The sequence below is a fragment of the Lynx rufus genome, unplaced genomic scaffold (assembly GCF_022079265.1).
Source record: "Lynx rufus isolate CCGP_SWC_20201006 ecotype Redwood Valley unplaced genomic scaffold, mLynRuf1.p SCAF_2, whole genome shotgun sequence".
Lineage (NCBI taxonomy): Eukaryota > Metazoa > Chordata > Mammalia > Carnivora > Felidae > Lynx > Lynx rufus.
The window spans coordinates 24,917,578-24,943,584 of NW_025814834.1; the positions used below are offsets into that span (position 1 = coordinate 24,917,578).

The following is a 26,007-nucleotide window of genomic DNA, read 5'->3' on the forward strand; positions in this document are numbered from 1 at the left end:
TATAATACTTAAAAGATAAAATACTTAAAAATAAAAATATATACTTAAAGAATATACTTAAAATAATATACTTAAAATAAAAAAAATATACTTAAAGATATAAAAATTTTAATATAATATTTAAAAATACTTAAAAAAACTTAAAAATAAAAATCTGATAGAATTTAAGTGCCTATGTGAAATAGAATATTTTCTAATATTTAAAAAATATAATTTGCCTGTGTCACTAAAATTGATGGTTTTTTTTCATTTTAGTGTTTTTAAATCAATTTAATGCTGAAAGGTTTTTAAAATTTGAAATTATTGAAATATAATGATATTTTGCATTTCTTCCTTAAACATGACTTTATTTTATTTTTTGTATATATATATGAATAGAAGTTTACTAAGTTTATGGAAAGATATATAGAAACCAATAGCTTTTTAAATTATATGGTATATTCTGGGATACCTGGGGGGCTCACTCAATTAAGTGTCTGACTCTTGATTTTGGCTCAGGTCATGATCTCACATTTTGTGAGTTCAAACTCTACACTAGGCTCTTCACTGACAATATGGAGCCTGCTTGGGATTCTTTATCACTCCCTCTCTCTCTGCCCTTCTGCCTCCCTCTCTCTCTCTCTCTCCCAAAATAAATAAATAAACATTGTAAAATAAGTAAATAAATTATATATTCTGTGGGAGGGATTTTTTTTCAATGTTACCTCAATTGATTGAATTTCAAATTCTGTTTTTTTCATTTGTTTTAAAAATGGTGTTGACTTTATTTTCTACTTTGAATTATCTTATTTAAAAAAAAAAAAACTGTGCACGTAACAGTTTGGTTGATTTTAGTTGTTTTACTTGTACTCCAGTCTCTGAAGTAAAATAGAAAAGTAGAGTTGTTACTTCAGGAAATATCTTTCAACACAGAGGATTTATTCAAATGTGATTATTTCAGACAAATATTTTTTGAAGATGGTATTTTTTTATATTTTTATCAAAATAAATAAACACAGATTATATTATTTAAATCTTTGAGTTATTAAAACTATTGTCAATGGTTTAAATTATCACTTTTTTACTTTTGAAATAAGATATCACTCCTAATATATGTGGAAGATTTTTGGGTAAAATACTGAGAATATTGGTCTAATGTCAGAAAACGTAAAGAATATTTTCAACACAACCCTTGATGTTTTCATATGCTGGCCCTATTTCATGGCATGGCAGTGTCATTAAATATTTTGTAGTCATGCAGGAGCACTTAATCATAAAAATTAGGTAACCAGCAATGGCCTTGTGTTTGTGCAATATACGTGACCGTCTATGTGAAGGAAGTGTAGTATAATTGAACAAATCAATTTTAGATATGTCTTTAAAAGAAAATGTATGATTGTGAAAATAGCAATTGATGTTCTATGAAAAAGCATTGAGCACAGAGTATAGTAGGCGCTTATACAAGTACTCAGTTGTAAAAGTGGTTGTAATGATAGTAAGAGTAATACTAGTAGCTATAGTGTGAATAACAGCAGCAGAAGTTAATTTGAGCAGCAGAAAAACATCCTCCTGCAGAAAACTTAATCCCCGTGACCGAATTGGTTTTATCTATCTTTTCATTCGTGAACACTTTTTATTTATTTTTTTTTTTATTTTATTTATTTTTTTTTTTAAATTTTTTTAATGTTTATTTATTTTTGAGACAGAGAGAGACAGAGCATGAATGGGGGAGGGGCAGAGAGAGAGGGAGACACAGAATCAGAAGCAGGCTCCAGGCTCTGAGCCATCAGCCCAGAGCCTGACGCGGGGCTCGAACTCACGAACTGTGAGATCGTGACCTGAGCTGAAGTCGGACGCCCAACCGACTGAGCCACCCAGGCGCCCCACGTGAACACTTTTTAAAAGGGATTTGAGGTAACTGTGTCAATTAAACAGATATTAGCATGAATTATTTTATAACTTTAAAGCAGGCTCCACACCCAGTGCGGCTCGATCTCATGATTATGAGAGCATTACCTGAGCTGAAATCAAGACTCATACGCTTAACTATATGAGCCACCCAGGTACCCCAGAATTATAAGTTTTATAGCCATATATCAGCTAGTAGAGATTGCATCAGAATATTAGGATTGGGATTCGAAGGGGCACATGCACCCCAATGTTTATAGCAGCACTATCAATAATAGCCAAATTATGGAAAGAGCTCAAATGTTCATTGACTGATGAATGGATAAAGAAGATGTGGTATATATATACAATGGAATATTACATGACAGTCAAAAAGAATGAAATCTTGCCATTTGCTACAGCCAGGGTGGAACTAGAATGTATTATGCTAAGCAAGATAAGTCAGTGAAAGAAAGATAAATATCATATGATTTCATTCATATGTGGAATTTAAGAAACATAACAGATGAACATAGGGGAATGGAAGGAAAAACAAGATAAAAACAGAGAGGGAGGCAAACCATAAGAGACTCTAAAATACAGAGAACTAACTGAGGGTTGCTGGAGGAGAGGTGGGTGGGGAGATGGGCTAAATGAGTGATGGGAATTAAGGAGGGCACTTGTAGGGATGAGCCTTGGGTGTTATATGTAAGTGATGAATCACTGAATTCTATTCCTGAAACCATGATTACACTGTATGTTAACTAACTTGGATTAAAAAAAATATTAGGATTGGGACCTGCATAAGGAAATTAATGTAGGATTAAAAAAGCAAGATCTAGGAAGGGGATGAAATGTTTTTCAGGTGTATAATTCAAGAATATTAAATCAAATATCTATATCATAATTTTTATTTAAGTTTATTTATTTTGAGAGAGACAGCATGAGCAGGGGAGGGACAGAGAGAGAAGGAGAGAGAATCCCAAGCCGACTCCCCACTGTCAGTGCAGAGCCCAACATAAGGGCTCAAACTCATGAAACTGATGATGACCTGAGCCAAAACCGAGGGTCAGATACTTAACCAACTGAGCCACCCAGGCATATGTTATAATTTTATGAATACCAGTTCCTTTCTAAGATTCCTACAGTTTATGAACTTAAAGCCTCAGCACATTTTATAATTTAACATAATTCTGGAAAATTCTATGGAAATTTAGTAAATTATTTCAGAATTTGCCAATCACAGGTTAAATGTGATATTTATGTTGAAAGGCTTTGTAAACTATAAGGTGTGTATAAAATGCTACTGTTATGATGATGTTGATGAACATAATTAATTTAGGGGCTGGAATGAGACTGAGTCAGTACCCATATTCATTCTCTAGGAGATATTGCTGCCTCTGGAACTACTTAGTAGCCATTCTTGGGAATGTAATCCAGTGTTGTCAACCACTAGTGCAGCCTGCTGTGATTTATAAATCATCCCCAAGAGGAAGGTCATGAAGTTGAGTTAGGAGAGAGACCCACCATGTATCTTGGTTGGTTGGTTTAAAGGAAAGGCCATAATGAGAAAAAACTAAAGAGAAGATTTCAAGCATTTGTCTATTGCATGTGCAAGAACTTAGGAGGAGACTCTTCATTTTGTTTCATTTGGTATTATCAAAGAGACATTGTTATTTTTATATTTTAATTAGTTTGGTTACTGGTACAGCTTGGAGAATATAAAATGCATTTTTTTTCTAGTGAAAAATACCTTTTTAGAGAGAAAGGAGAATTATGCCTCTTAAGGAAATGGCTGACATTGTTTGTTTATAAATTTGTTTATAAATGTAACCTCTTAGACTTGATGTCCATGAGTTTGCATTAGACAAGCTTTTTAACAGTGCATGAAAGAAAAATCAGTGTAAAAAGATTTGCTACTGCAACATTAGGTTACAAAGTGAAAAAAGAAGGAGGAAGAGAACACTTACTTTTGTATAATTTACCCAGGTGAATAGGTATTTATTTATGCATCTAGTCACCATTCATATAGCCATCTCTACCCATCTGTATAGCTATCTATTTTTCTACCTGCTTATACTTTAGGATACATATAATGATAAATTTAGGTCAAGAAAATGGATATTAATGTAAGAATGTTAATTTGAATCTTCATAATGTATATATATTTTATGGAACATGTTAACAGACACTTTCACTACTTCTAGAAACCCCTCAAGGCAACTCTATAAGCAATAAAATTTAATAGTCATGTCAGCTTAACAAGTCTATGCCAGGGTTTCTCAATTTCAGTATTATTGACATTCTAGACCTGAAAATTCTGTGTTGGAGGCAAGCAAGAGCTTCCTTGTGCATGTATGATGTTTACTTGAATTCCAGATCTCCACTCACAAGACGCCAGTAGCACCTTCCCCCTCCAAGTGTGGCAACTATAAATGTCTCCAGATAATGCCAAATGCCCCCTGGGTAGCAAACACCCCCAGTTAAGAACCACTGTTTTATATCTATGCAAATAATAATCTAAACTGACACTCATAAATATATATGAAGTCACAGGGGCTACATAATTTAATTTTTGAAGGGGTACCTGGGTGGCTCAGTCTCTTAAGTCTCGGACTCTTGATTTCAGCTCAGTTTATATGGTTTCACAGTTCATGAAACTGAGCCATGTGTTGGGCTCTGTGCTGACAGCAGAGAGCCTATTTGGGATTCTCTCTCTCTCTCTCTCTCTCTCTTTCTCTCTCAAAAGAAATGAATAAAAAAACCCTATTGTACACTTGGGAAATCATATTAGACAAATGTGTCTACCTACTATCCAGATTTAACAGATATACAGATAATAATATAATTTAAAAGAATGTGCATAAAATAGCATGTTAATTTAGCTTCCAGTAACCAAAAGTCCTTATAGTATTAGGAATAATTTTCTCCACAAATGTGTTATTTACCCCAGTTAATGACAATCCCACCTATCAAGTCTCCCAAACTAAAAACTGCAGGCATTTCCTGTTTCTTTTCTTCCTTCATCCCCATATCTGGTAAGTTACTAAAATATTTGTTATACCACCTCAGAAAGATGGCTTCAGTCTCAGCTGTGTATTACTGCTGTCATCATCTCTTACCTGGCAAGAATTTCCTAAATTTTTACACTGTAACTAAGCAGAGAATTCTACAGAAAAACCATAGCCTAATTTCCCTGTATGTAGCATCATTAAATCCCCATTTCCTGAAAGAGAAAATCTGAAATCCTACATTACTTTTTCTCAGTTAAGTCCTCTGGCCTCCTCACTTGATTTTTCCATTCGGGACTTTAAGACCTGTGAACACATCAGACTTTCTTTCTCAAGGCACTTTCCCATTAGACATGTTATATGCCTAGATTGCACAAGTATGCCTTACTAACATATTCAGTTCTTGAATTGGACTAGAGAGAATTTGATAGCAAGGAATAGCATGCAGTCTGAAATTGTTCGACTCTTAAATTTTAGATGTCAAATGATAAGATGCAGAGATGGAAAGGGACACTTTTATATGCTTCCCTGTTTTTTTTTCTACCTGATGATTTCTTTTTCTAACCTTTATATTGCAAATATAACACAAATACTGAAAGTATCACAAAACAAATGCATAGGCTAAGGAGTTTTTAAGACCATACCTAGTCATAACTTCCAGTCTGCCTTAAGAAATAGTACTTTGCTAGCCACCCAGGAGATTCAACTCTGCTTCACCCCAATCTCAAACCCTTTTCTCTACAAAAGTAACCACCATTCTTTTATAGAAATTTGCTTTCTTGTGTTTCTTTATAGTTTGATAATTACCCAAGTAGGCATCCCTGGACACTATGATTTGGCCTTATACAGATTTTTAAGTCTCTTTTAAGACTTAATTACAGGTTCTTTCTCCTCCACCCCTTAGAATTTTTCTATCCGATCCAGGGATATTTTTCTGGAGGGATATTTTTCTGGAGAGTGTTCCAGAGCCTGAGTGTTGTAGGTTGCTTACTCATGATAAAGTTCAACATGGTGTCTCTGTTTTTTGTATGTCCTTCCAATTGGCAGTTGGATCCAGACATTTTATCCCATTAGTGTTTAATCCCTCTGCTGAAACCATAGGTGGTGGCATGTTTGTTCAGCTAGAGGCATACAATGACTGGTTGTTGTCAAGACCAGTCAAGGGTCTGAGATTTTAGTCTATTTCTGAGCTACCAAGTTAGCCTGCCTCTTGTGTTGGCAAAAGAAACGAGGTTCCATGGTGCAGCCATCAGCATGAGCTTCATGTTTACATTGTTTCCCCTTGCCCCTGGACCAGTTCCTATGGGAGTGACTGGGAAGTGGGCACAGGTGCATGCTGTACACAAAATGGATCTGCGTAGACTTGAAGAAGTCTGAGCTTAGGAAACCACAATCTTCTAAAGGGAGCTGTTGGCAAATTTGCCTTTTGCCATGAGAGAGAAACTATCATTATGTCCCAGTGCTGTTTGCTATCCACACATCCTTGAAAAAATAGTCCAGAACAAAAGCTGATACAAGCCATGCAGAAATGCCATGGAGAATTATCCCCTCTCAATTTGCTCTGTTATTGTGTTGTCATTTTCAGTGACCAGCAATTGATGCTGAATACTTAAATCAATTAGCTCACGAGGAATTTCAAAATGATACTACTCTAATTTTTAAAGTAATATCATTTTTAAGAAAAGTTTTGGGTTCACAGGGAAATTGTGCAGAAAGTACAGAGAGTTCCCATATAGCCACGCTCAGTTTCCTCTATGGTTAACATCTTACATTTGTATAGTCCTTTATTATAATTAATTAACCAATATCAATCAATGCTCTAATTTGAATTTTTTTTTCTTATTTACTAGTTGGAATACTTTACAAACATACTTTAATCTGTTACTTGGTTACCCAGTGTTACAGTTAATATTTAAAAAAAGGCTAAATGCTTGATCATTTTATTTACTGGTCTTTAGAAAAATTAATTGGTTCTGTATTCTTGTCCAAAGATGACTAATTAATTACATTTAATATTATAAATTAATAGATTTAAATATACATAATAGGACTTAATCATTTGTAAGTCAATATACTTTGTTCCTTGTGAGTAATATATATGCTATCTTAGAGGACACTTTAGTAATGTCTTTACTGTAAAATCCCAGTAAAGGGGGAAAGGATGGGAAATGTTTGATGATGAAGGAAGCAATGTATGATAGGATATGGGATAATTTTATACAAGATGAAGATGTTTTTAATTCATAAGTTCTAAAATAAACAATTTCATTAAAGAAATGAAGATATGGATTAGCGTTCAAGTCACTGTATATATTTCTTGGCTGAACTTTTTTTTTTCCTCTTTAGAGCCTGTCTTGTCATTAGATCAAGATTGGAAGTGATGAAGGAAGGAACCACTATGAGAATGGGACTATATCTGTATTGTGCACCACTGTGTCTCCAGTACTTAGAATAGCATTTCTCAGATGCCATATGGACAATAAGCACTTGTGGAATAAGTAATTGGATAGATGAATGAATGAATGGACTGATGGATGGATGGATGGATGGTTGAGGGGATGAGGCTGATAGCACAGGAATTTAGTGACTTTTCTTGAGGAAAAGAAGACAAGTAAATATTTACTAAACACCTACTATGTGCCAAGTGCATTTTAGATATTAATTGGTTTAGTTTCCAAATTAAACAGAGCTAAAAGTTTTTGGGGGTGCCTGGGTGGCTCAGTTGGTTGACCATCCACTCTTTATTTTAGCTCAGGTCATGATCTTCCAGTTGTGAGATCAAGGCTGCTATTAGGCCTGTGCTGGGTGTGGAACCTGCTTAAGATTTTGCCTGTCCCTTTCCCTCATGTGTGAACACTCCCTCTCAAAAAATGAAATGAAATGAAATTAAGAAGTAACAGCCTTTTAATTTTCTTTTTCAAAAACTTGATTAAGAAACAGAAGTTAAACTGAGGCAACTGGGTGGCTCAGTCGGTTTAGCATCAGACTTCAGCTCAGGTCATGAACTTGCAGTTGGTGAGTTCAAGCCCCTTGTCAGGCTCTGTGCTGACAGCTCGGAACCTGGAGCCTGCTTCGGATTCTGTGTCTCTCTCTCTATTTTTCCTCCCACCGCTTTCACTCTCTCTCTCAAAAATAAATAAAGATTAAAAAAAAGAAGAAGAAAAGAAACACAGGTTAAGCCAAGTACTATGACATAGGTCATATAACTATAGAGCAGCTCTCCAAATTCAAAGAATTTGGTTTTTCCACCTCCATTCCTGGTGGGGCCAATAATGGTACTCAGTCACTTTCCATTAGGATTATTTTGTAATATTTTCATTGTTTGTTCATGTTCAGAATCTCATTTGATTTAAATGCCCTTTTGAAAAGACCTTAGTTTCTTGATACCTATTAGAATGCTATTTTAAACTTTTAGGGTTTTTTTGTACATTTTAATATGTTTTGAATTTAGAAAATCAGAATCATGCTACAGTTACTTTTGAGAGGTGTTCGGGCTTAGATAATATTTTTGTCATAAAAAAGAGTATGTTATTCTCAAGTTCCAACTTTAGACCATGTTGCAAGTGGCTATTACTTTCACTAGGGAGTAATTGTCACCAATTTTTGAAAGAAATATCTCAAAATGATTGGGATTTTGAACTCTGGAATAAGATATATATTATTTTTGCTTAAGAAAAGATAGTTCTTCCCTTGCTTGTCTATGTGATTTTAGGCAAGTTATGTAAATTATTTTCTTTATCTGTATGATAGTACTTACCTGCAAGAGTTGGGTGTTACCAGGAAATAATGTGAGACAAGTGTCTCACATACAGAAAACACTATGTAAATAAATTAATATAATTATTACAAATAGTAAATAGCCACTTAGAAAGTTGTGGCTTGAATACGGACACTTAAATGTGAAAACATTTTGATTTCTAGCCTCCAGACCCCTGATCGCAGTTTACGTTAATGTCTATAGTCCTGATTATACTCACCGATGTCCCTAGAATACCTGCTATATTTGTCTGAATTGAATATTAAAAACACATAAGTAACATAAGACATTGTTGTCACTGGATGAGATGACTCAAGCAAGTATTTATTCTTTATAAATTAATTAAGCCTTTGATTTCTGTTTTTACTGCCAAATATTTAGACATATTAAAACGTATCTTGGCAGTCTTGTCAAATCCAAGCTTGATACTTTGGCTTTCCTATTTCTGAAATTGCTCACCCTTTTCATTTAAAAATAACAACAGACTAGTCACAAAAGCAGTCACCTCTAACTTCGGAATCATCAAAGGCCATTTCCCATATGCTTTTCAAAAGAGACAGCTGTTGTTATACATCATTTCATGAAAGCCCATTTTCCTCCTTTAAATTTCGAGAGGGGAAAAATCTTATAACAGATCTCAGACATAAAACTGTCACTCTCAATTGTAGATTGAAATGGTATCAGGCAGTTTTCTCATCTAAACTTTGGTGATACATAGTTATTCCTTTAGACATAGAGAAACACAGTTTCTTCTGCCATGCAGAAGAGAGAGTGTATTGAAGAAGAGGAAAGATTCTGGATTCAGAAAATCAGTAATAACTAATACGGAGAGCCTGTTATAAGCCAGACTTTTTCTTAAGTAACCTACAGGGATTTACTTCTCAGAATGCTCTTCGGAATTTGAGATCCTAATATCCCTATTTTACAGATTAAAAAACTGAGCAATTAAAGAATAAATAATTTACCCAATAGAACACTACTAAATGCTAGATTAGGAACCTAGGTAGTTTATTAGTTTGCTAGGGTTGCCATAATAAAGTACCACAGAGTGGGTGGTTTATGTAGAAATTTATTTTTTCATAATCCTAGAATCTTTAAATCTGAGATCAAGATGTAAGCAGGGTTGTTTTCTTCTGAGGCTTTTGTCATTGACTTGTACCTCACTGTTCTTATGTCTCTTCACACTGTCTTCTCTGTCTGTACGTCTGCCTAATTTCCTTTTCTTTTAAGGACACTGGTCATATTGGATTAAGGTCATCCCAATGACTTCATTTTAATTTAATTAACTTTCTAAGGACCCTACTCCAAATGTAGTCACATTCTGAGATACTGGGAATTAGGATTTCAACATATGGATTTTGAGGGATCATAATTCAGCCCAGATGGGCAATCTGACTTGCATCCACACTTGCATGCACTATATAGCACCAATGGTTTAATTAATAGATTTTAATATCAAATGTATGTTTTTGCATATTATTTACTATTCCTAAACTCCATAACATATTTGCAAATATTTGCATAATTGCATTAACAATAATAATATGATGAAATTGTTTTTTGTAGATCTTCAACTTTTAAGCACTTAGGAGGTACTTGTCCCATTTTTCAGAAGATAAATTAAAGTTAAATAACTTGTGCAAGGTCAGTAAGTAATGGAGACAAAAGTCAAATTAATACCTGTCAGAGAGCAGCACCCAAATTTAATCGATGGAGTACATTGCCTTAAGAGATTTGATTTTCTATGGAGGAGAATACTCACTACACATACAATGTATATAAAAGTTACAATGCTTTTAGTTCATGTGTAGCCTCAGTTGTATGAAAATGCTGTCAACTAATACTTTCTTTTTGATTTAAGTTGTATCTATAATTAATCAAAGTTTAATTCAAAGGTCTCCAGATATTCTTACTAGTTTGCATTTATGCAGTGTATCTAATTTCAGTTAAAATTCAATTCCCTAAATCACTGAAGCTTAATGTGTATGTCTGATGGGAAAAAAATGAATTCAATACTATATTTTAAATAGTTTTAAAGAGTGTTAAAATGGCAATTTGGAATTCAGGTTTAAAAATGTAAACCTATCTGTATAAATACATAGAAAGAAAATTTATTTATTTATTTATTTATTTATTTATTTATTTATTTATAGAAAGTGTGAGAAGGGGAGGGTAAAGGAAGAGTGAGAGAGAGAGAGTCCCAAACAGGCTCCACACTATCAGTGTGGGGCTCAAACCTACGAACCATGAGATCATGACCTGAGCCAAAGTCAGATGCTTAACAAACTGAGTCACCCTGGTTCCTGTACATATATATTTTTTAAATTATAGATAAGGAAATTTTAATAGTACAGGTGTTTTTTTTTATATATAGAGACACTTAAAATTGAGATTTGTATATGATTATGTAAATCAATCCACAAAAGCTCCCTACTTAATTTGTGGAAACCAGTTCTAGTGTAACAAGTCTACGATACAGGGATGAGGTCAGGAGATAAAGGACTATTTGGGAAAAGGGCCTATTAAAAACTTTATGGCCAGCTAAGACAGATATAAAGGACAAAGTAAAAGATGATAACTTTGGGAGAGGTGAGTTAAGTTGTCCTCTTTTCAGTAGGATTAAAGTATTCACCGCTAGGGTTGTGAACTGCTTAAGGGGCCAGTGATGAATGAATGGCCGGTAGAGTCTTACAAAGTTAAGGATTGTAATAGCACTAGGACCCAAAAGTCTGCCTAGCAGTGCCTGAGGGTTAGCAGCTTTGCTGGGAAGAATTGGATCAGATTCCTGGCCTCAAGTATTATTTCATGCTGTGTAAAATGAGCATGGATTCAACTCTACCACAGTCAGGTACATGACATTTCACATTATTCTTTTTTACCGTGTCTAATTGAATCAGACTTTGAGTCCCTGCATGCCAGAGTAGCATAATGATTGGAGTTTTAAGGCAATGGGGAAAACTGAAAACAAGACTCCAAAGCCAAATATGACATTGCATTTGGAGATTTCACATGTGACTGAAGTATATGGTGAGTCGATCTTTACCTCTACATGCAGCAGGAATATGTCATGTTTGCTATGTGCTTGTTAATTATTTTTCAGTAAATTTTTTAATATTGTGTCATAGTTAAGAATGTTCCCTACCTGAGAATTCCCAGTCTTGTTGTAAGGGGCAGGGACATAAATTAATTGCCTAGGGAAACTTAATGGAAAGCCTTAGTGATAGAGAGGTTACAATTTGCTACTACATTTGTCACTGTCAGAGAACACATAAATTCTACAGTCATTACCAGATGAGGGGTCTTTCCTCCTCCTCTTCCCATAGTTCTTTGTTCCCCACTCTTCTCTGTGATATTATAGATTTAATTTCAAGTCCACTGATCATAAGTAATCACTATTTTATTTGTGGATGTCTTGACTGATGGAATTTGTTAGTATTATATCTAATTGGGTATAAGTACATAAGACACTGGAGAAGAAGATAAGAATTCAGAGTTGTTTTGAGTTCCTACAGAAGGTCTTAACAAAAATAAATAAGTTTATTTTCAAAGGGATGCTTATATTAAAGAAAAATAGCTAACATGGATTTGATGCATAACGAGTAGGAAAAAAATCTAAGAAACAGAATGTTACACACATAGGCAAGGATGCATTAATGCTTTTAATGTGAATAGCACTGTTCCTAAACACTGACTAAATATTGAGGAATGATGGGGCACCTGGGTGGCTCAGTTGCTCTTGATTTTGGTGCAGGTCATGATCTGGTGGTTCATGGGTTCAAGCCCCGCATCTGGCTCTGCACTGACAATGTGAAGCCTGCTTGGGATTCTCTCTCTCCCTCTGTCTCTCTGCCCCTCCCTGCTTGCATGTTCGTTCTCTCTCTCTCTCTCTCTGTCTCTCTTTCTCTCAAAATAAGGTAATAAACTTAAAAAAAATTCAGGAGTCATGAAGAATCATTCAGGTATTCTGCAACCACTTAAATCTTAACGTAGATGAAGGAACATTTAAGAAGCTATTCACTATTCTCTCTAAGGATTAAATTAAAATTTATTTCCCACTAAAATAAAAGAAAAAGGAAATTGTGTCAAATAAAAAATAACAGTTGTTATAGGAATTGTGAAATGAAATAGAGATTGAAGCATAATAAAGAGTTATTTTTTTCTTGAATCAACTGGGGGTAAATGGAAAGTACAGTGAAGCTGCCCTATCTGTTCTAATTTTTGATTGAATGACACCCATTGAAAATCCTGGGAACTTTATTATTTCAGATTTCACATTTTTTTCTTCAAATATCTTATGGGAGAAACAGTAATACATTTCTGTTCTTTAAAACAAACTGGGTATTTTTCCTTGGTTTATTGTTAATAGGATAATATGGGAAGCTGGTCAATTTTTTTTTTTCTTTTTCTTCTTCATTCTTGTGGTTTCCATCATCCAATGCCCTAAGCAGAACAAATTCTCCCTTGGGTTGGAAGAGTTTTGAAGCATTTAAGGCTTTAATGATCTTCAGTTATATTCACTTCTTGAACAAAGCAGCTGTAGAAGCATACATTGACAATGGAAATCAATCAGTTTTAGGCAGCAGAAACTTCCACCACAAGGAGAGAGATATGTATTTAGGTGGGTACTCACTCTTCGGTTGACAAAATAGGCAATTTCCTGGAACTAAATGTACTGAACCAGAACCAGAGTCAGGATTTTCTTTTTGCTGGGGCATTCTGATGATTTCTACTTACCACTGTGGTCCTTGGGCAAAAGTCATGATTATATTGTTCAAACATTGTTTTTTTTTTTATTAGCAGAAAGTTAGTAAAATCATTTTCAATGGAAAACAATATATAAAAAGACCTTAAGCATTGTTTTCTACTTTTCAGTTCCATTTCATTCAACAGCCATTATTGAATGTTGTTCAGTGCCAGAGTCTGTATTAAAGGTGATAATATAACATACACACAAACAGCTTAAGGAACCAGTTCTGTAATTTAGGAATACATTACAGATTGAAGAGGCAAGATATAAACACGATATAAAGGCTATATAACAAATAGATTAAAAGCAATGGTTCTTATGCAATAATGCTATAATAATTTTTATTTTCATATAAGATTGTCTACAGATAGTTTTGGCTATTATCAGAGATAATAATATTAGTAATAGATAGCATCTGATGAACACTATTTGCCAGAGACTTTCTTATATCATCTTAATCCTTATGAAATCTTTGTAATAGATGTATTGCTATCTTTTATTTCAAGGTGAAGAAACTGAGGCTCAGTGAGGGTAAACAATTTTAGCAAAATAACAACTTAGTAAGTTTGAAGGCAAGTAAGTGTGAAGTGTTTTGAGCCCAGCTTTGCTTGGCAGTTCAGCCCACATTTCTTACCATTGTACTAAAAGTCTAGAGTCAATTTCCAAGGAAGTTGGAGCTAATGGTGAGTGTGTTAGGAAGAATGATCAATGTTATGACATGTTCTAGACAAAAGATTGACATTACATCCTCCATCCCCAGTGTTTATCTTTGTGCTATCATTGTGACTTAGACCACTTAATCATTATTACATACAAGTTAAAGGATAAAGTATTTTTATAATGAATGAAACAAGTTTACTGTTTGGACCAAATGGTATTAGAAAATGTTTTTGTTCTCTCTTCTAAGAACACAAAGGGATAAGAGTTCAACCGTTGGAACAGTGATTGAAGGAGTATTTGTAAGGCTCTAGGTCTAAACTATTCCAGGCAAGTGCAACGTCAAACAAAAGTGGTATGCACACAATGCATGCAACTGTTTACTTTTCATCTCTTTTTTTTTCTATTCCCCAAACATTCATCTCTTTAAGCCAAAATGCTCAGTGTACTGGGATGTGAGAGCAAGAGTGACTTAGGGTTCCCAATCCAGTGCCAGACATGAATAGTTTCATGGGTTCCTTGCCCTTTCATCTCTACCTTTGCTTCATTATGAGTCTACTTTTCTAGGTAATCAGTGGTAGCAGGTTCATTCCTAACAATTGTGGGACCTGAGGTGAGAGTATAAATGAAGGCCTACACATTTTGTGTCGTTATTATTTATCATAAATCAAATAATTTTTATTAAAATATGACCTATCCTCCCACTTTGACAGAAATATCTTTATAATAACTTGGATGGACAGGTGAAATGTTAGAATTTTTGGACTCCTCAGGAGTATGATGGCACGGGGAGAGATAGACTCCATCCTTCAGCCACTCCTCCTTTAACTAGTTCTGTCCAGTATCACAGGAGACTTTGAACACAGTGAAAGGACACTTAACTCACACATCCAGCATCCATGCATTCTTTCCTCAAACATCTACACCTGGCCCACCCATCCTTGCTAGGTATATACACATTGCTCTCACAGTCTGCTGACTGGGAGACAGAACTGGAAAGATGGTATCATAGGCTCTTGATGTGGGCTTAGGGCAATTTGGGGATGAACTTCTGGGATCACAAGAATCTGGAGCATGTCTTCTCTAGAAGAAAGGAGCTCAGGTCCACATGGGTACTTCTCTGTAGACTTTGCCTGTTGGGGGCAGGGTGTGGGGTATGGCCAGAGAAGAGCCAGAGTCCTCAGCAAATATTTATTGGTTTCTCTCTATGTGTCTGTACTGTGGTCGCATGAGACATGAGTGAACAAATCGAAGTGCTTGCCCTTGCAGAGCTTATATTCTGAGAAAGGGAGAGATAGATTATAAATTACTAAATGTAGTAAGTATATGCACTATATAGTACATTAGAACATGAAAAGTACTGTAGAGACAATAAAAATTAGAGCAGGAAAAGGTGGGAGAGTTGTCATGTTAAGTAGGTCAGTCAGCATTGGCTTCAGTTGAGAAGGTGAAATTTGAGAGGGGAAAAAAAACAAAAACTTGAAGGCATTGAGGAAATTAACCAAGAAGATAACAAAAGGGAGAGAAATCAGGCCTTTAAGATTATAGTGAGCACCTTGAAGTAGGACCACACTTGGCATGTTATAAGAACATGGAGACCAGCAAAATTGGAATGGTGTGAGCAAGGTAGAGAGTTAAAAAAAAAAAGAAGTTATGAAAAGAAATGATGACCAGATCACATAGTGCTGCACTGTGCATCAGAACTATAATGATAGCCATAAAGGTATAATTTTAAATTTTTGTGTAGCCATAATAAAAACATAAAAAGGAAGGTTAAAATGAACTTTAATAATGCATTTTATATAACTCAATTTATCTAAAATGTTATCATTTCAACCTGTAATCTTTGAAACCAAGAGTACATTTTATACTTACCACACTTCTCAATTAATACCAGCTACACTGCAATTGTTTGATAACCAGATATGTCTAGTTGTTGCTACACTGTGAAGAAAAGATAGATTTTGACTCATCATTGAAAGAATTTTGTCTGTTACTTTGAGTGACTTGGGAGATGGTTCAGGATTTTAAGAATTGAAGTGTCATGATTTGATTTGTGTTTAAAAAATGATCAGGTCAGGGGTGCCTAGGTGGCTCAGTTGGTTAGGCGACCGACTTCAGCTCAGGTCATGATCTCACAGTTCATGAGTTCGAGCCCCGTGTCAGGCTCTGTGCTGACAGCTCAGAGCCTGGAGCCTACTTCAGATTCTGTGTCTCCCCTATCTTTACCCCTCCCCTGCTCACGCTCTGTGTCTCTCTGTCTCTCAATAATAAATAAACGTTAAAAAAATGGTCAGGTCCAGCCTTAATTGAGAATGCATGATAAGGGATAAAAAATAGAGACAAGGAGAGCTATTGCAGTAATCTTGATAAGGAACAATCATGACTCAGATGAAAACAGTGGCTGACATAAGAAGTGGTTGAACCTCTGATCATTTTAAAGGTACAACAAATAGGATAGATTGCATTTGGTGTGTGAGAGGGGAGTCAAGAATGACCCCAAGACTTTGGCCTAAATAATAGGAAGGATGGATTGACTGAAATGAGAAAGACTGCTGGAGGATGGGGACAAGGAAGAGGGGTGTTCAGATTTGGATAGGTGTATCTAGGAAGCCTATGAGGCATTCAGGTGAAGATGTGGGGTATGCAGTTAGATTTGAGTCTGGAGTTTAGCAGACAGGTTAGAGGCAAAAGTTTGGAGATCATCCAACTTGAAAGTAGATAAAGTCACCAAGGGAATGAGAGAGGATAGATAAGATAAGAGGTCTAAGCTGACATGAAATTGATATTAAAATAACATCAAACAGGAGCACCTAGGTGGCTCAGTTGGTCAAGCATCCAGCTCTTGGTTTCATCTCGGGTCATGATCTCATGGTTCATGAGTTTGAACCCCACATTGGGCTATGTCATGACAGCTCAGAGCCTGCTTGGGATTCTCTCTCTCTCCCTCTGCCCCTCCCTTGATTGCTCTCTCTCTCTCAAAAGAAATAAAGTTATTTTTTAAAATAACATCTTCAAACATTTTACCACTTTTGTATATTTATTTTTTTAAATCTTATTGCATATGTTCATAACTGTCATGATCTTGTTTATTTTACTGAAAAACTGTAACTTTAGATGAAGCCTGAGGGCTGTTTTTTGTGACATTTTTGCTTTAAAAATTTTTTTTTTCAACGTTTATTTATTTTTGGGACAGAGAGAGACAGCATGAACGGGGGAGGGGCAGAGAGAGAGGGAGACACAGAATCGGAAACAGGCTCCAGGCTCTGAGCCATCAGCCCAGAGCCCGACGCGGGGCTCGAACTCGCGGACCGCGAGATCGTGACCTGGCTGAAGTCGGACGCTTAACCGACTGTGCCACCCAGGCGCCCCGAGACTTTTTTTGCTTTAAAAACGTGTTACAATCCTTCCAGTCATTAGCTTATATTATATTAAACAATAGACAGTAAAAATAAAAATTGTAGTTGTAATTAAATTAGAGATCATTATCAGTCTTTAAAAAGTATTTTTCATATATGGGTTTCCCAGAGATGTATATGTTAACTTTGATAACTACAGCATTAAGCACCAATAAGGTTTTAAATCTGTCCCGTAGTCTACAAACTAATGCAGCTTTGTTTTATTTGTGATAAGCTCATTCATTTGCTTTTTTTTTTTTATAAAAAGTTAGGTTGATGGCTAGGCATTCTTACCGAACCTTAGTCTTTCAAAGAATGAGATATTTATTCCTTAAATTATATTCAAATTCTAGGTAGGAAGAATGTTTCATCAAAAATATCCATTATTTTACTGTAAACACACTTCGGACTTTTCTAACCCTCTGCAATCTGTGATCTTATATCATCCAAGTAATTATTTACGATATAATGTGGAAATTAGTGTATTAAATTAAAAGCTAAAAAGTAGAATTGAATAACTTATTTTAATCTAAATGACAACATAAACATACTGACAAATAATCTCTAATTTTTTAACAAAAGGAATTGTTTGTGTCTTTTCAGTCTATTCGAGAAGTTACAGGCTACGTGTTAGTGGCTCTTAATCAGTTTCGCTACCTGCCTCTGGAGAATTTACGCATTATCCGTGGAACAAAACTTTATGAGGATCGATATGCCTTGGCAGTATTTTTAAACTACAGAAAAGATGGGAACTTTGGACTTCAAGAACTTGGACTAAAGAACTTGACAGGTAAGGAAAATATACAAAATTTCAAATATGCTTTCATTATCAATATAATGCAATAGGCATGCACATATGTGTGTATGGTTACTGTAGTATGTGTTATATTCAGGAACACTATAAAGGACTTAAATATCTACTACTTACTCATTTTATGGGAAATAATGCCTTGTGATGCCCTTGCTTTTATTTACAGGTATTGTAAGTGCAGTCTGAAGGATACCATAATACTGTATCTCAGCTGAACAGAAGTACATACTAAGGAAATGCTCAGTGACTGAAAACTGAGATAGGAAGCAGGTTTAAGAATGCTATGTTTGGTGGTCTCAGGTGAACAGTGGACCATATCATCAAATCTCTGTAATAAATAACACCATAACCCTCACTCTCATTGGAGCTCAGTAAATATACAGCCTTTATATCTACCTCCACTCATCTATTTTTTTTGCACAATCCCTTATTTTTGGAAAACATAGCTAATTTGTTAATTTAATTTTGACTTATCTTATTCAGTAACTCACTAAATGCCATTAGAAATTGTTTCTTAGAATGCTTCAATTTCATCAGTGATTTACCCCCAGCCCAAGACGGGAAAAAGGTAATTGTTAACAACCTAAAATTATCATCCTGCTCCAAAAAACAAAGAAAACAAAACAGGAAAAACACTTTGTAGGAATTTATTTTGTAAGCTGGTCCTCACAATCCTGCAGATATCTTTTCAGTCCATGTCGTTCATAGTTCACAAAGGCTATGGCAGGAGGTTTGGAACAAGGTTTCTAATCATGAATTTTGCTATTCGTACCTATAAACAAGTAGAGCTAATTAGTAACTATCATTTCATAGTGGGATAAAGGAGTTTAAACTATGAATTTAACCTAAATTAATATCATATATATTTTTCATCAAAATATGTAATGATTTTATGTGTTTTTGAGGCCACTCAGTGGTAATGTTTCTTCATATTAAGATATTTAAATTAAAATTGCCTTCAAATACTAAATAAAAATAAGATTGATAATTTCAGGTTACTAAAATTATTTGTTTTGTTCATTGACAGTGGTTATAAATGTATAATTTTAAGTTAGAAATAGCTTCATAGTTGGCCAAACATGTGAACTAAATTTGGATATTTTGGATGAAGAAAGGAAGACTGATTATATAACTTATTTTGATCATGATTGCTATAGAATTGATGACATAATGGTAAATGCAAATTATTCAGAATTTATAGAATCCTTCATTAACATTTTACTTTTTTATTCTTTCCTTTCAAATATAGTTTTTTTACTGAAGAACAGAGTTTTTGGCTAAATTGCTACTTGCAGGGAAATAATGATAGGAAGAAGAATTTTAGAAATGCAATGGATAGAGAAAAAATGAATGATTAAAGTAGGAATCTAAAAATAATATGATCTGGTTAAAACTTTCATAGGAAGAATTATAGTTTATTAAATGATTTTTCCTCTATTTACATTAAAGAAAAAAATGAAAATATTTTAAACATTTTATAGTACATGAATTATGTTATTCTATAATGTGTTCTATTTGAACAATCTTTGCATACAGAAAATCAGTCTTTAAAGAGCTTTCTCCTTGGGATGCCTGGTTAGCTCAGTTGGTTAAGTGCCCGACTCTTGGTTTCAGCTCAAGTCATGATCTCACAGTTTCTGAGTTCAAGCCCTGGGTGGGACTCTGTGCTGACAGTACAGAGCCGGCTTGGGATTCTCTCTCTCCCTCCCTCTCGGCCCCTCCCCTGTTCATGCTCACTCAGTCTCTCAAAATAAATAAACTTAAAAAGAAATAAGGAGCCCTCCTACTTATTATTAATTTAACATTAGTACTACTAAAATATGTTTTAAGTTATTCAATCAAAATTATGCCACACTTAAACATACTTATTTATTAAGTGAGCTCACACTGTGATTGCTTATGATTATGACAGTTTATGTCATACCAAAACACAACACTGTTATTTCAAGAACATTATTCCCTATTCTGCCAGAAAGTCTTATAATACTTTTGGTGTGTGCATTAGTAGAAATGAGTAAATAATAGGTGGCTAAGAGAATGAGTTGATTGTTTAGAAAAAAAAAATAATGTATTTGTTCAAGAGTTATTATTCATTTCTTTTTTAATATGAAGAAAAGTTCAATATAATAAACAATGGAAAATTTAGACAATTTGGAAATTTTCCAGGCATATTATATATTTATTAGGTGGCTGAGAATTACATTTGAACATCAGTCTAGAATCACTGATCTTACTCTATGTAATTGGGTCAATAGTGTAACTCCAATTTTGAAAATCAGAAGTCACTCAGTAAGCATGATTCTGTTTGTGTAAGAATATATGAGGAAAGATTGAAGACACCTAACTGTTCATGTAAACAGGAATTGGGGAAGAAATGTGCTCTTTAGCAGTATCTTAAAGAGCTAAGTGTTCTAGGTAACCAGCAAACATTGCAGTTGACTTCAGATAAGATTGTTTTGTGTTTTGGAAAGGTATTTGTTTTATCTTATTTGTTTATATGCTATACAAAGCAAGCTGATAAAAATTAAAAACAATTTAAGTGTTATATTAAGTGTAGGGCTAGAGGGCTGGCCTTAATTTTAGGCTTATCTTGTAATATGAAGGTAAATAGAGAACATGCTGAGTAGTCAGATATCTCATTATTTAATTGCCCTACTGAATTAAAATTTTATCCCAGTCTTTTTTGTTTGTTTGTTTAAACTGTTTATTTTTGAGAAAGAAAAACAGTAGGTGAGCGGGGGGGTGGGGGGGGCAAAGAGAGGAGACACAGAATCCAAAGCAGGCTTTAGGTTCTGAGCTGTCAGCACAGAGCCTGATGCAGGGGTCAAACTCATGATCCTTGAAATCATGGCTTGAGCTGAAGTTGGACGCTTAACTGACTGAGCCACCCATGTGCCTCTAAAATTTTAACTCAGTTCTTAAAGCACCAACTGCTCCTCAGCATCACCTGGGTACAATTACAAATGCAAATTTTTGGGCCTTACCTGAGACCTAATGCATCAGAAAGTCTTGTGATGGAGCCCATCAATTTGTGTTTTAAGGATCTTTTCAATGATTCTAATGACCACAAAAGTTTGAGAAACACTGTTCTAATTAAATGTATGTTACCAAGAGATGGTAGTATAATGTCTAGTTAACCTCTTTACATTTACTTTCTAAATAATTTTCATTTACTTATCATGCCCTAGAGAATGGGACAGAGAACAGATAAGTTTGTGCTTTAATGATGGAAAATACTCCTTTGGTTGTGGTGAGAATGGAAAGAACATAGTAGGAACCTGGATGGAAACATGGGTATGAAAGAGCTCAGAGAGAGGAAGATGCTGGGAATAAATTTTCTTCTGTATTGCCATTTGTCAACTTTGCATAATGGTAAACTATTACAGGGACAATAATAATCATGGTGAATTTTCTTTTTAAGCAAAATTTTACTTTTAAGCACTTTCAACAAGATAAATAACAAATACTAGTTGTGGGAATAGGAAGTATGCAATGTGACAAAGAATTTTGAGGTTAAGATTTCAAAGCTTTTGTATATGTATATATGTATATATACGTATGTATGTATATGTATATACATATGTATATATAGATGTATGTATATATACATATATATGTATACATATATACACGTGTGTGTGTGTGTGTGTATAATTTTTGTTTCTCCTGAAATCTTTTTGCAGTGTTGACCTTGGAATAATACACCTTTATTATTTATTATAGTTGTCTCCTTCAAACTATCTTTGTGTAAAATGGATATTCAGTTAACATGAGGACTGTCATATATAAGGGTTAATGGTTGGATGCCACTTAACACACACATAAATTAACTTTGACCTTACACATTCTTATTAATTAGCTTGATGTTCGCCAAAAGCTATTCTTTGGACCATAAACATGACTATAGATCTTACTTAGATACTTTCATTTTGGTTGTACCCAAAGACAAGAAACACACTTAAACATATTTTCTGGATAAAGAAGAAAATTTGTTTGACTGCTACTGCTCACATTTCCCTGATCCGTTATCAGTTAGGTCCAGGAGAGTGGAGAAGAGTCAGATTCTCTAAGCTAAGGATATGCCACACAATCTAAAAGGGAATGACGAACTGTCTTGGCAGTCTCTAGGTGCCCTATTATGCTGGGTCATCATTTCTGATCAGGAGCGAGACCATATTTCTGTCAATGTGTCCTTCAGGCATGTGATCATCTTGAGGCCATTGGGAACGACAGTACTGAATCAGAAGAGCACAAAACTGGAGAGATTTCATTATTTCCTTTGTTAAGGTCACTTGCATATATATGGCTATGTGGATTTTATTAATCATTCCCACAATGATGTTCTGCTGATTTTTTTATCATATCCTCTTAACCAAATATTCTTATTCTGAATTCAAACTATCTAATATATTCAGACATAAAATATATTTACAACTTTAATTCTATGAACTTCTACTTATTTAGTTACCTGTCTGGCCAGAATTTAAAGATTATTTTATTATATGGGGCATAAAAATGCTATTATATTCTCCTTTCTAGAATTTTATAAAATTACTTCATCTAGATAATATTATACAATTTTTTATCTCTATGTGCTATTGTAGATATGAAGGAATTTTTGAGAAATACCTATGTTCATATCTATACTACTGTTCATATTCTATTTATGCAATGATAACCCGGGTACAAATTTAATACATAAAAAAAGTGCATTTTTCTCATCAAATTTCACCTTGAATATTTGAATTCTCATTTTATGAATTATGAGAATATCTATTTTGAGTAGATGAAACTTGAGGGGATATCAACATACAATTTATGTTTCCCAAATATTAGCCAAGTACTCTATATATTTTCAGACCAACACATTTATGTATTAGTACCTTTACTATTTTATTGCTATTCTAATTGTTTGGTAAGTGTGTACTGCATCATCTTGATTAGATTATTATTTGATATGTCAACAAACATCTTAAACAAAAAATAAAATGCTTAAGTTTTGTTTTTGTTTTTGTTTTTGTTTTTAGGGAGCCCACAATAATGGAAAGACATATGAAGTTTACTGAGTTCTGGTAGAGTGAAAACAAAATGAAATGCTTAGTTCAGGAGATACATCTGATGTAACAACATTTACGTCTCTTAAACCCTTTCAGCATTATTCAGTGGTGGTCAAATAAATAACCTGACTTTGAAATGGACAGGCCATCTGCAATTGGCTCCATGGATCTCAAATGGGAGTGCAATTTAAAAAAGACCTGTTCAAATGTTAGATCAGAACTTACAAACTGAGTGTCTCTCTGAGGCCTAGATTCTTCATCTTTAAAATTGAGAAGAAAATTCTACCTCACAATGTTTTTATAGACATTAAAGAATTAAAGCTGAGAGCTTGTCAAACACAGTACCTTTCACATAGAGGAAGCTTAGAAAACCTTCGTTTTCTTTCTCTGCATTGTTTTGTTTTTAGCTTTTCTTTGTGTCAACACACTGACAAAACAAATGTACCAGTTTCTGCATATTCAGATAGGTTTCCCTTGTTTCAGTGGGGCTTTGAAAAGCGAACTGTTTAGACAAAAAGATGCTCCAAATTTCAATGTCTCTTCAGATACCACTTTGAAGCTACTTTATGTATAAGATCTATTTTTCTGGTAGGGGAGAAGCCTGAGGCTTTTCTTTGTCTACTCTCAGTATGATCCCTGTCTTCGGTACTTCATAGCACTTCTCTCCTGTCTTTCAGTGCTCACGCCAAGCACCTGTTACCCCAGCTCTTCATTTCAAATCTCCATCATCACGTTTCACCCTTCATTGGCCCTGACATTTGCCTTGACCTAGACAAGAGACATATCCATCTGAGTTCGTTTTCTGACATTAGAGTTGCTAAGCATTCTTCAACTGTTCTGTGAAAGGTCTTAGTAATGTTTGAATGAGTTCAACCAGCCTAGTTCAGGGGTTATTGTTAAATACAGTGTTTGACAAAGGTACTGCTAATATTTACATAAGAAGAACTACTCAGCATATAGTGAATATCTGAAGACAAAAACAATTCCAAGAGTGCTACTGGCCTAAAGATAAATTACTTGGAAAATAATTGATCAAAACTAACCTATAGTGAAAATCTTGGGAGACAGATGGTATCAGTGAGGAGTGGCACATTCTTATGAAGGCATCAATTTTTAGATCAGGTCTGCAATTTCTAAAAATGATACTCTAATCTTTCATACTTTTAAAGAAGACTGCTTGCCTGTCATGTCAGACAATGTGCATTAACCGGAAGAAGGGAAACCATAATGATATATTTCAGTGTATGGGCAAAACAGAAACATATTTGAAAGTAAATGTTTTAAATATGAGACAAGTTAGAGGGGCCATTCCAGCAAATTTCTAGAACCCATTCTTGGCTTCAGATAACTGATGAGTGAATTTGTGGAATTGAATGAAAGCAAAATGGGAATTCCTTCTCCTGTGGTACCACTCACCAGAGAGAATATTCGTACTAGAGAAATAAGGCATGAGATGGTGGGATTTCCAGGGAATGGAACTATTCCTTCTCCTCTAACTCACATGTTTTAGTCATCAGTATCAAGATAATCTGCTCAGGTCATAAGCAACCTCGTCGATTAATGTCCCATTCAGGGATCCTGAAGTGGTCCTATTCTCTGACCTACATTCTTTTTAATCCCTATAGCATTTGTAGGAAAAATATTGGAAGAAACCTAACATTATGGGAGTCTTTCAGGAAAATTCTCTCCTTGAGACTTTAAACCTCAATCATCATTCTTTGTTGTCCCTAAGATATATGAAAAACTGAAGATTTCCTTTCCTAAGAGAGAAAGCATACATATTCTAGGGAAAAAACAAACAAACATATGAAGTCGAAAAACTCCTTTATTAAAGTTCATTAGTTGGGAAAATGTGCTTGTTTGCTTATAACATTTATAATATAGAGGAGAATCTTTGCTCCTCAGGGTCCCAAATGCAATAAGGGAAATTGGCTAGTGATCACTATATGTCCATGATTTCACTCCAAGGAAAGCAGTAAAGACATTAGAATATCTGCCTCCTTACCCTCATCCCAGGACATTATCTTTGTTGGTACTGCAGACACTCATCTGTGAAGGATTGGTAAATTATTGTCTATCTATCTATTTATCTATCATCTATCTATAGTGATAGATAGACATGGGTATATAAAATATAATATGGAGAAATTGATTCACACACAGCTTCTTCATGCTGATCTGGGAAGTATCTTCATTCCCAGAAAGAATGAAAGAGTATCTATCTTTCTTCTTCTGAGAAACTAGACCTAAAGTCTTGTGGCTAATAAAGGCTCCTTGTTCTAGACTTTAGATTTATTTTCCATCTCCTTACATTGTGTCATTCCTAAGAAATGTTTAGGATAGTTTCTCCAGGTTAGACTATACTCAGTGAAATAGTAAATTGGCCAAAAGCATACATAATTCAAAATTTAAACAGGAGGCCTTAAGATTGTATTTTAGAAAGAACTTTCTGACTTTACTTGTATAATATTTGAATACATCATGAATGTATGTGTGAAAAATGGTGGTAAGTTGACAATAAAACAAACAAACACACAAAATGACACTATTGTATATACTGGATTTGATTTACAAATATCGGATCTATTAACTAATTTTATAGCTACTGCCATTCAACTATGAATTTTTATTTTTTATTTTTTTTAAGTTTTATTATTTTTGAGAGAGAGACAGAGCGTGAGTGGAAGAGGGGCAGAGAGAGGG

At 34.5% G+C, this 26,007-nt stretch overlaps 1 protein-coding gene across 1 annotated transcript in view; it reads left to right on the forward strand.

The window, feature by feature from the left end:
- The window catches only part of ERBB4 (erb-b2 receptor tyrosine kinase 4), a 730,912-nt gene that overhangs the window by 185,104 nt on the left and 519,801 nt on the right, over window positions 1-26,007 (forward strand). The window contains exon 3 of the mRNA XM_047082226.1: window positions 18,040-18,226. Within this exon, the coding sequence (XP_046938182.1) occupies window positions 18,040-18,226 (187 nt within the window). The remainder of the gene's footprint in view (window positions 1-18,039; window positions 18,227-26,007) is intronic.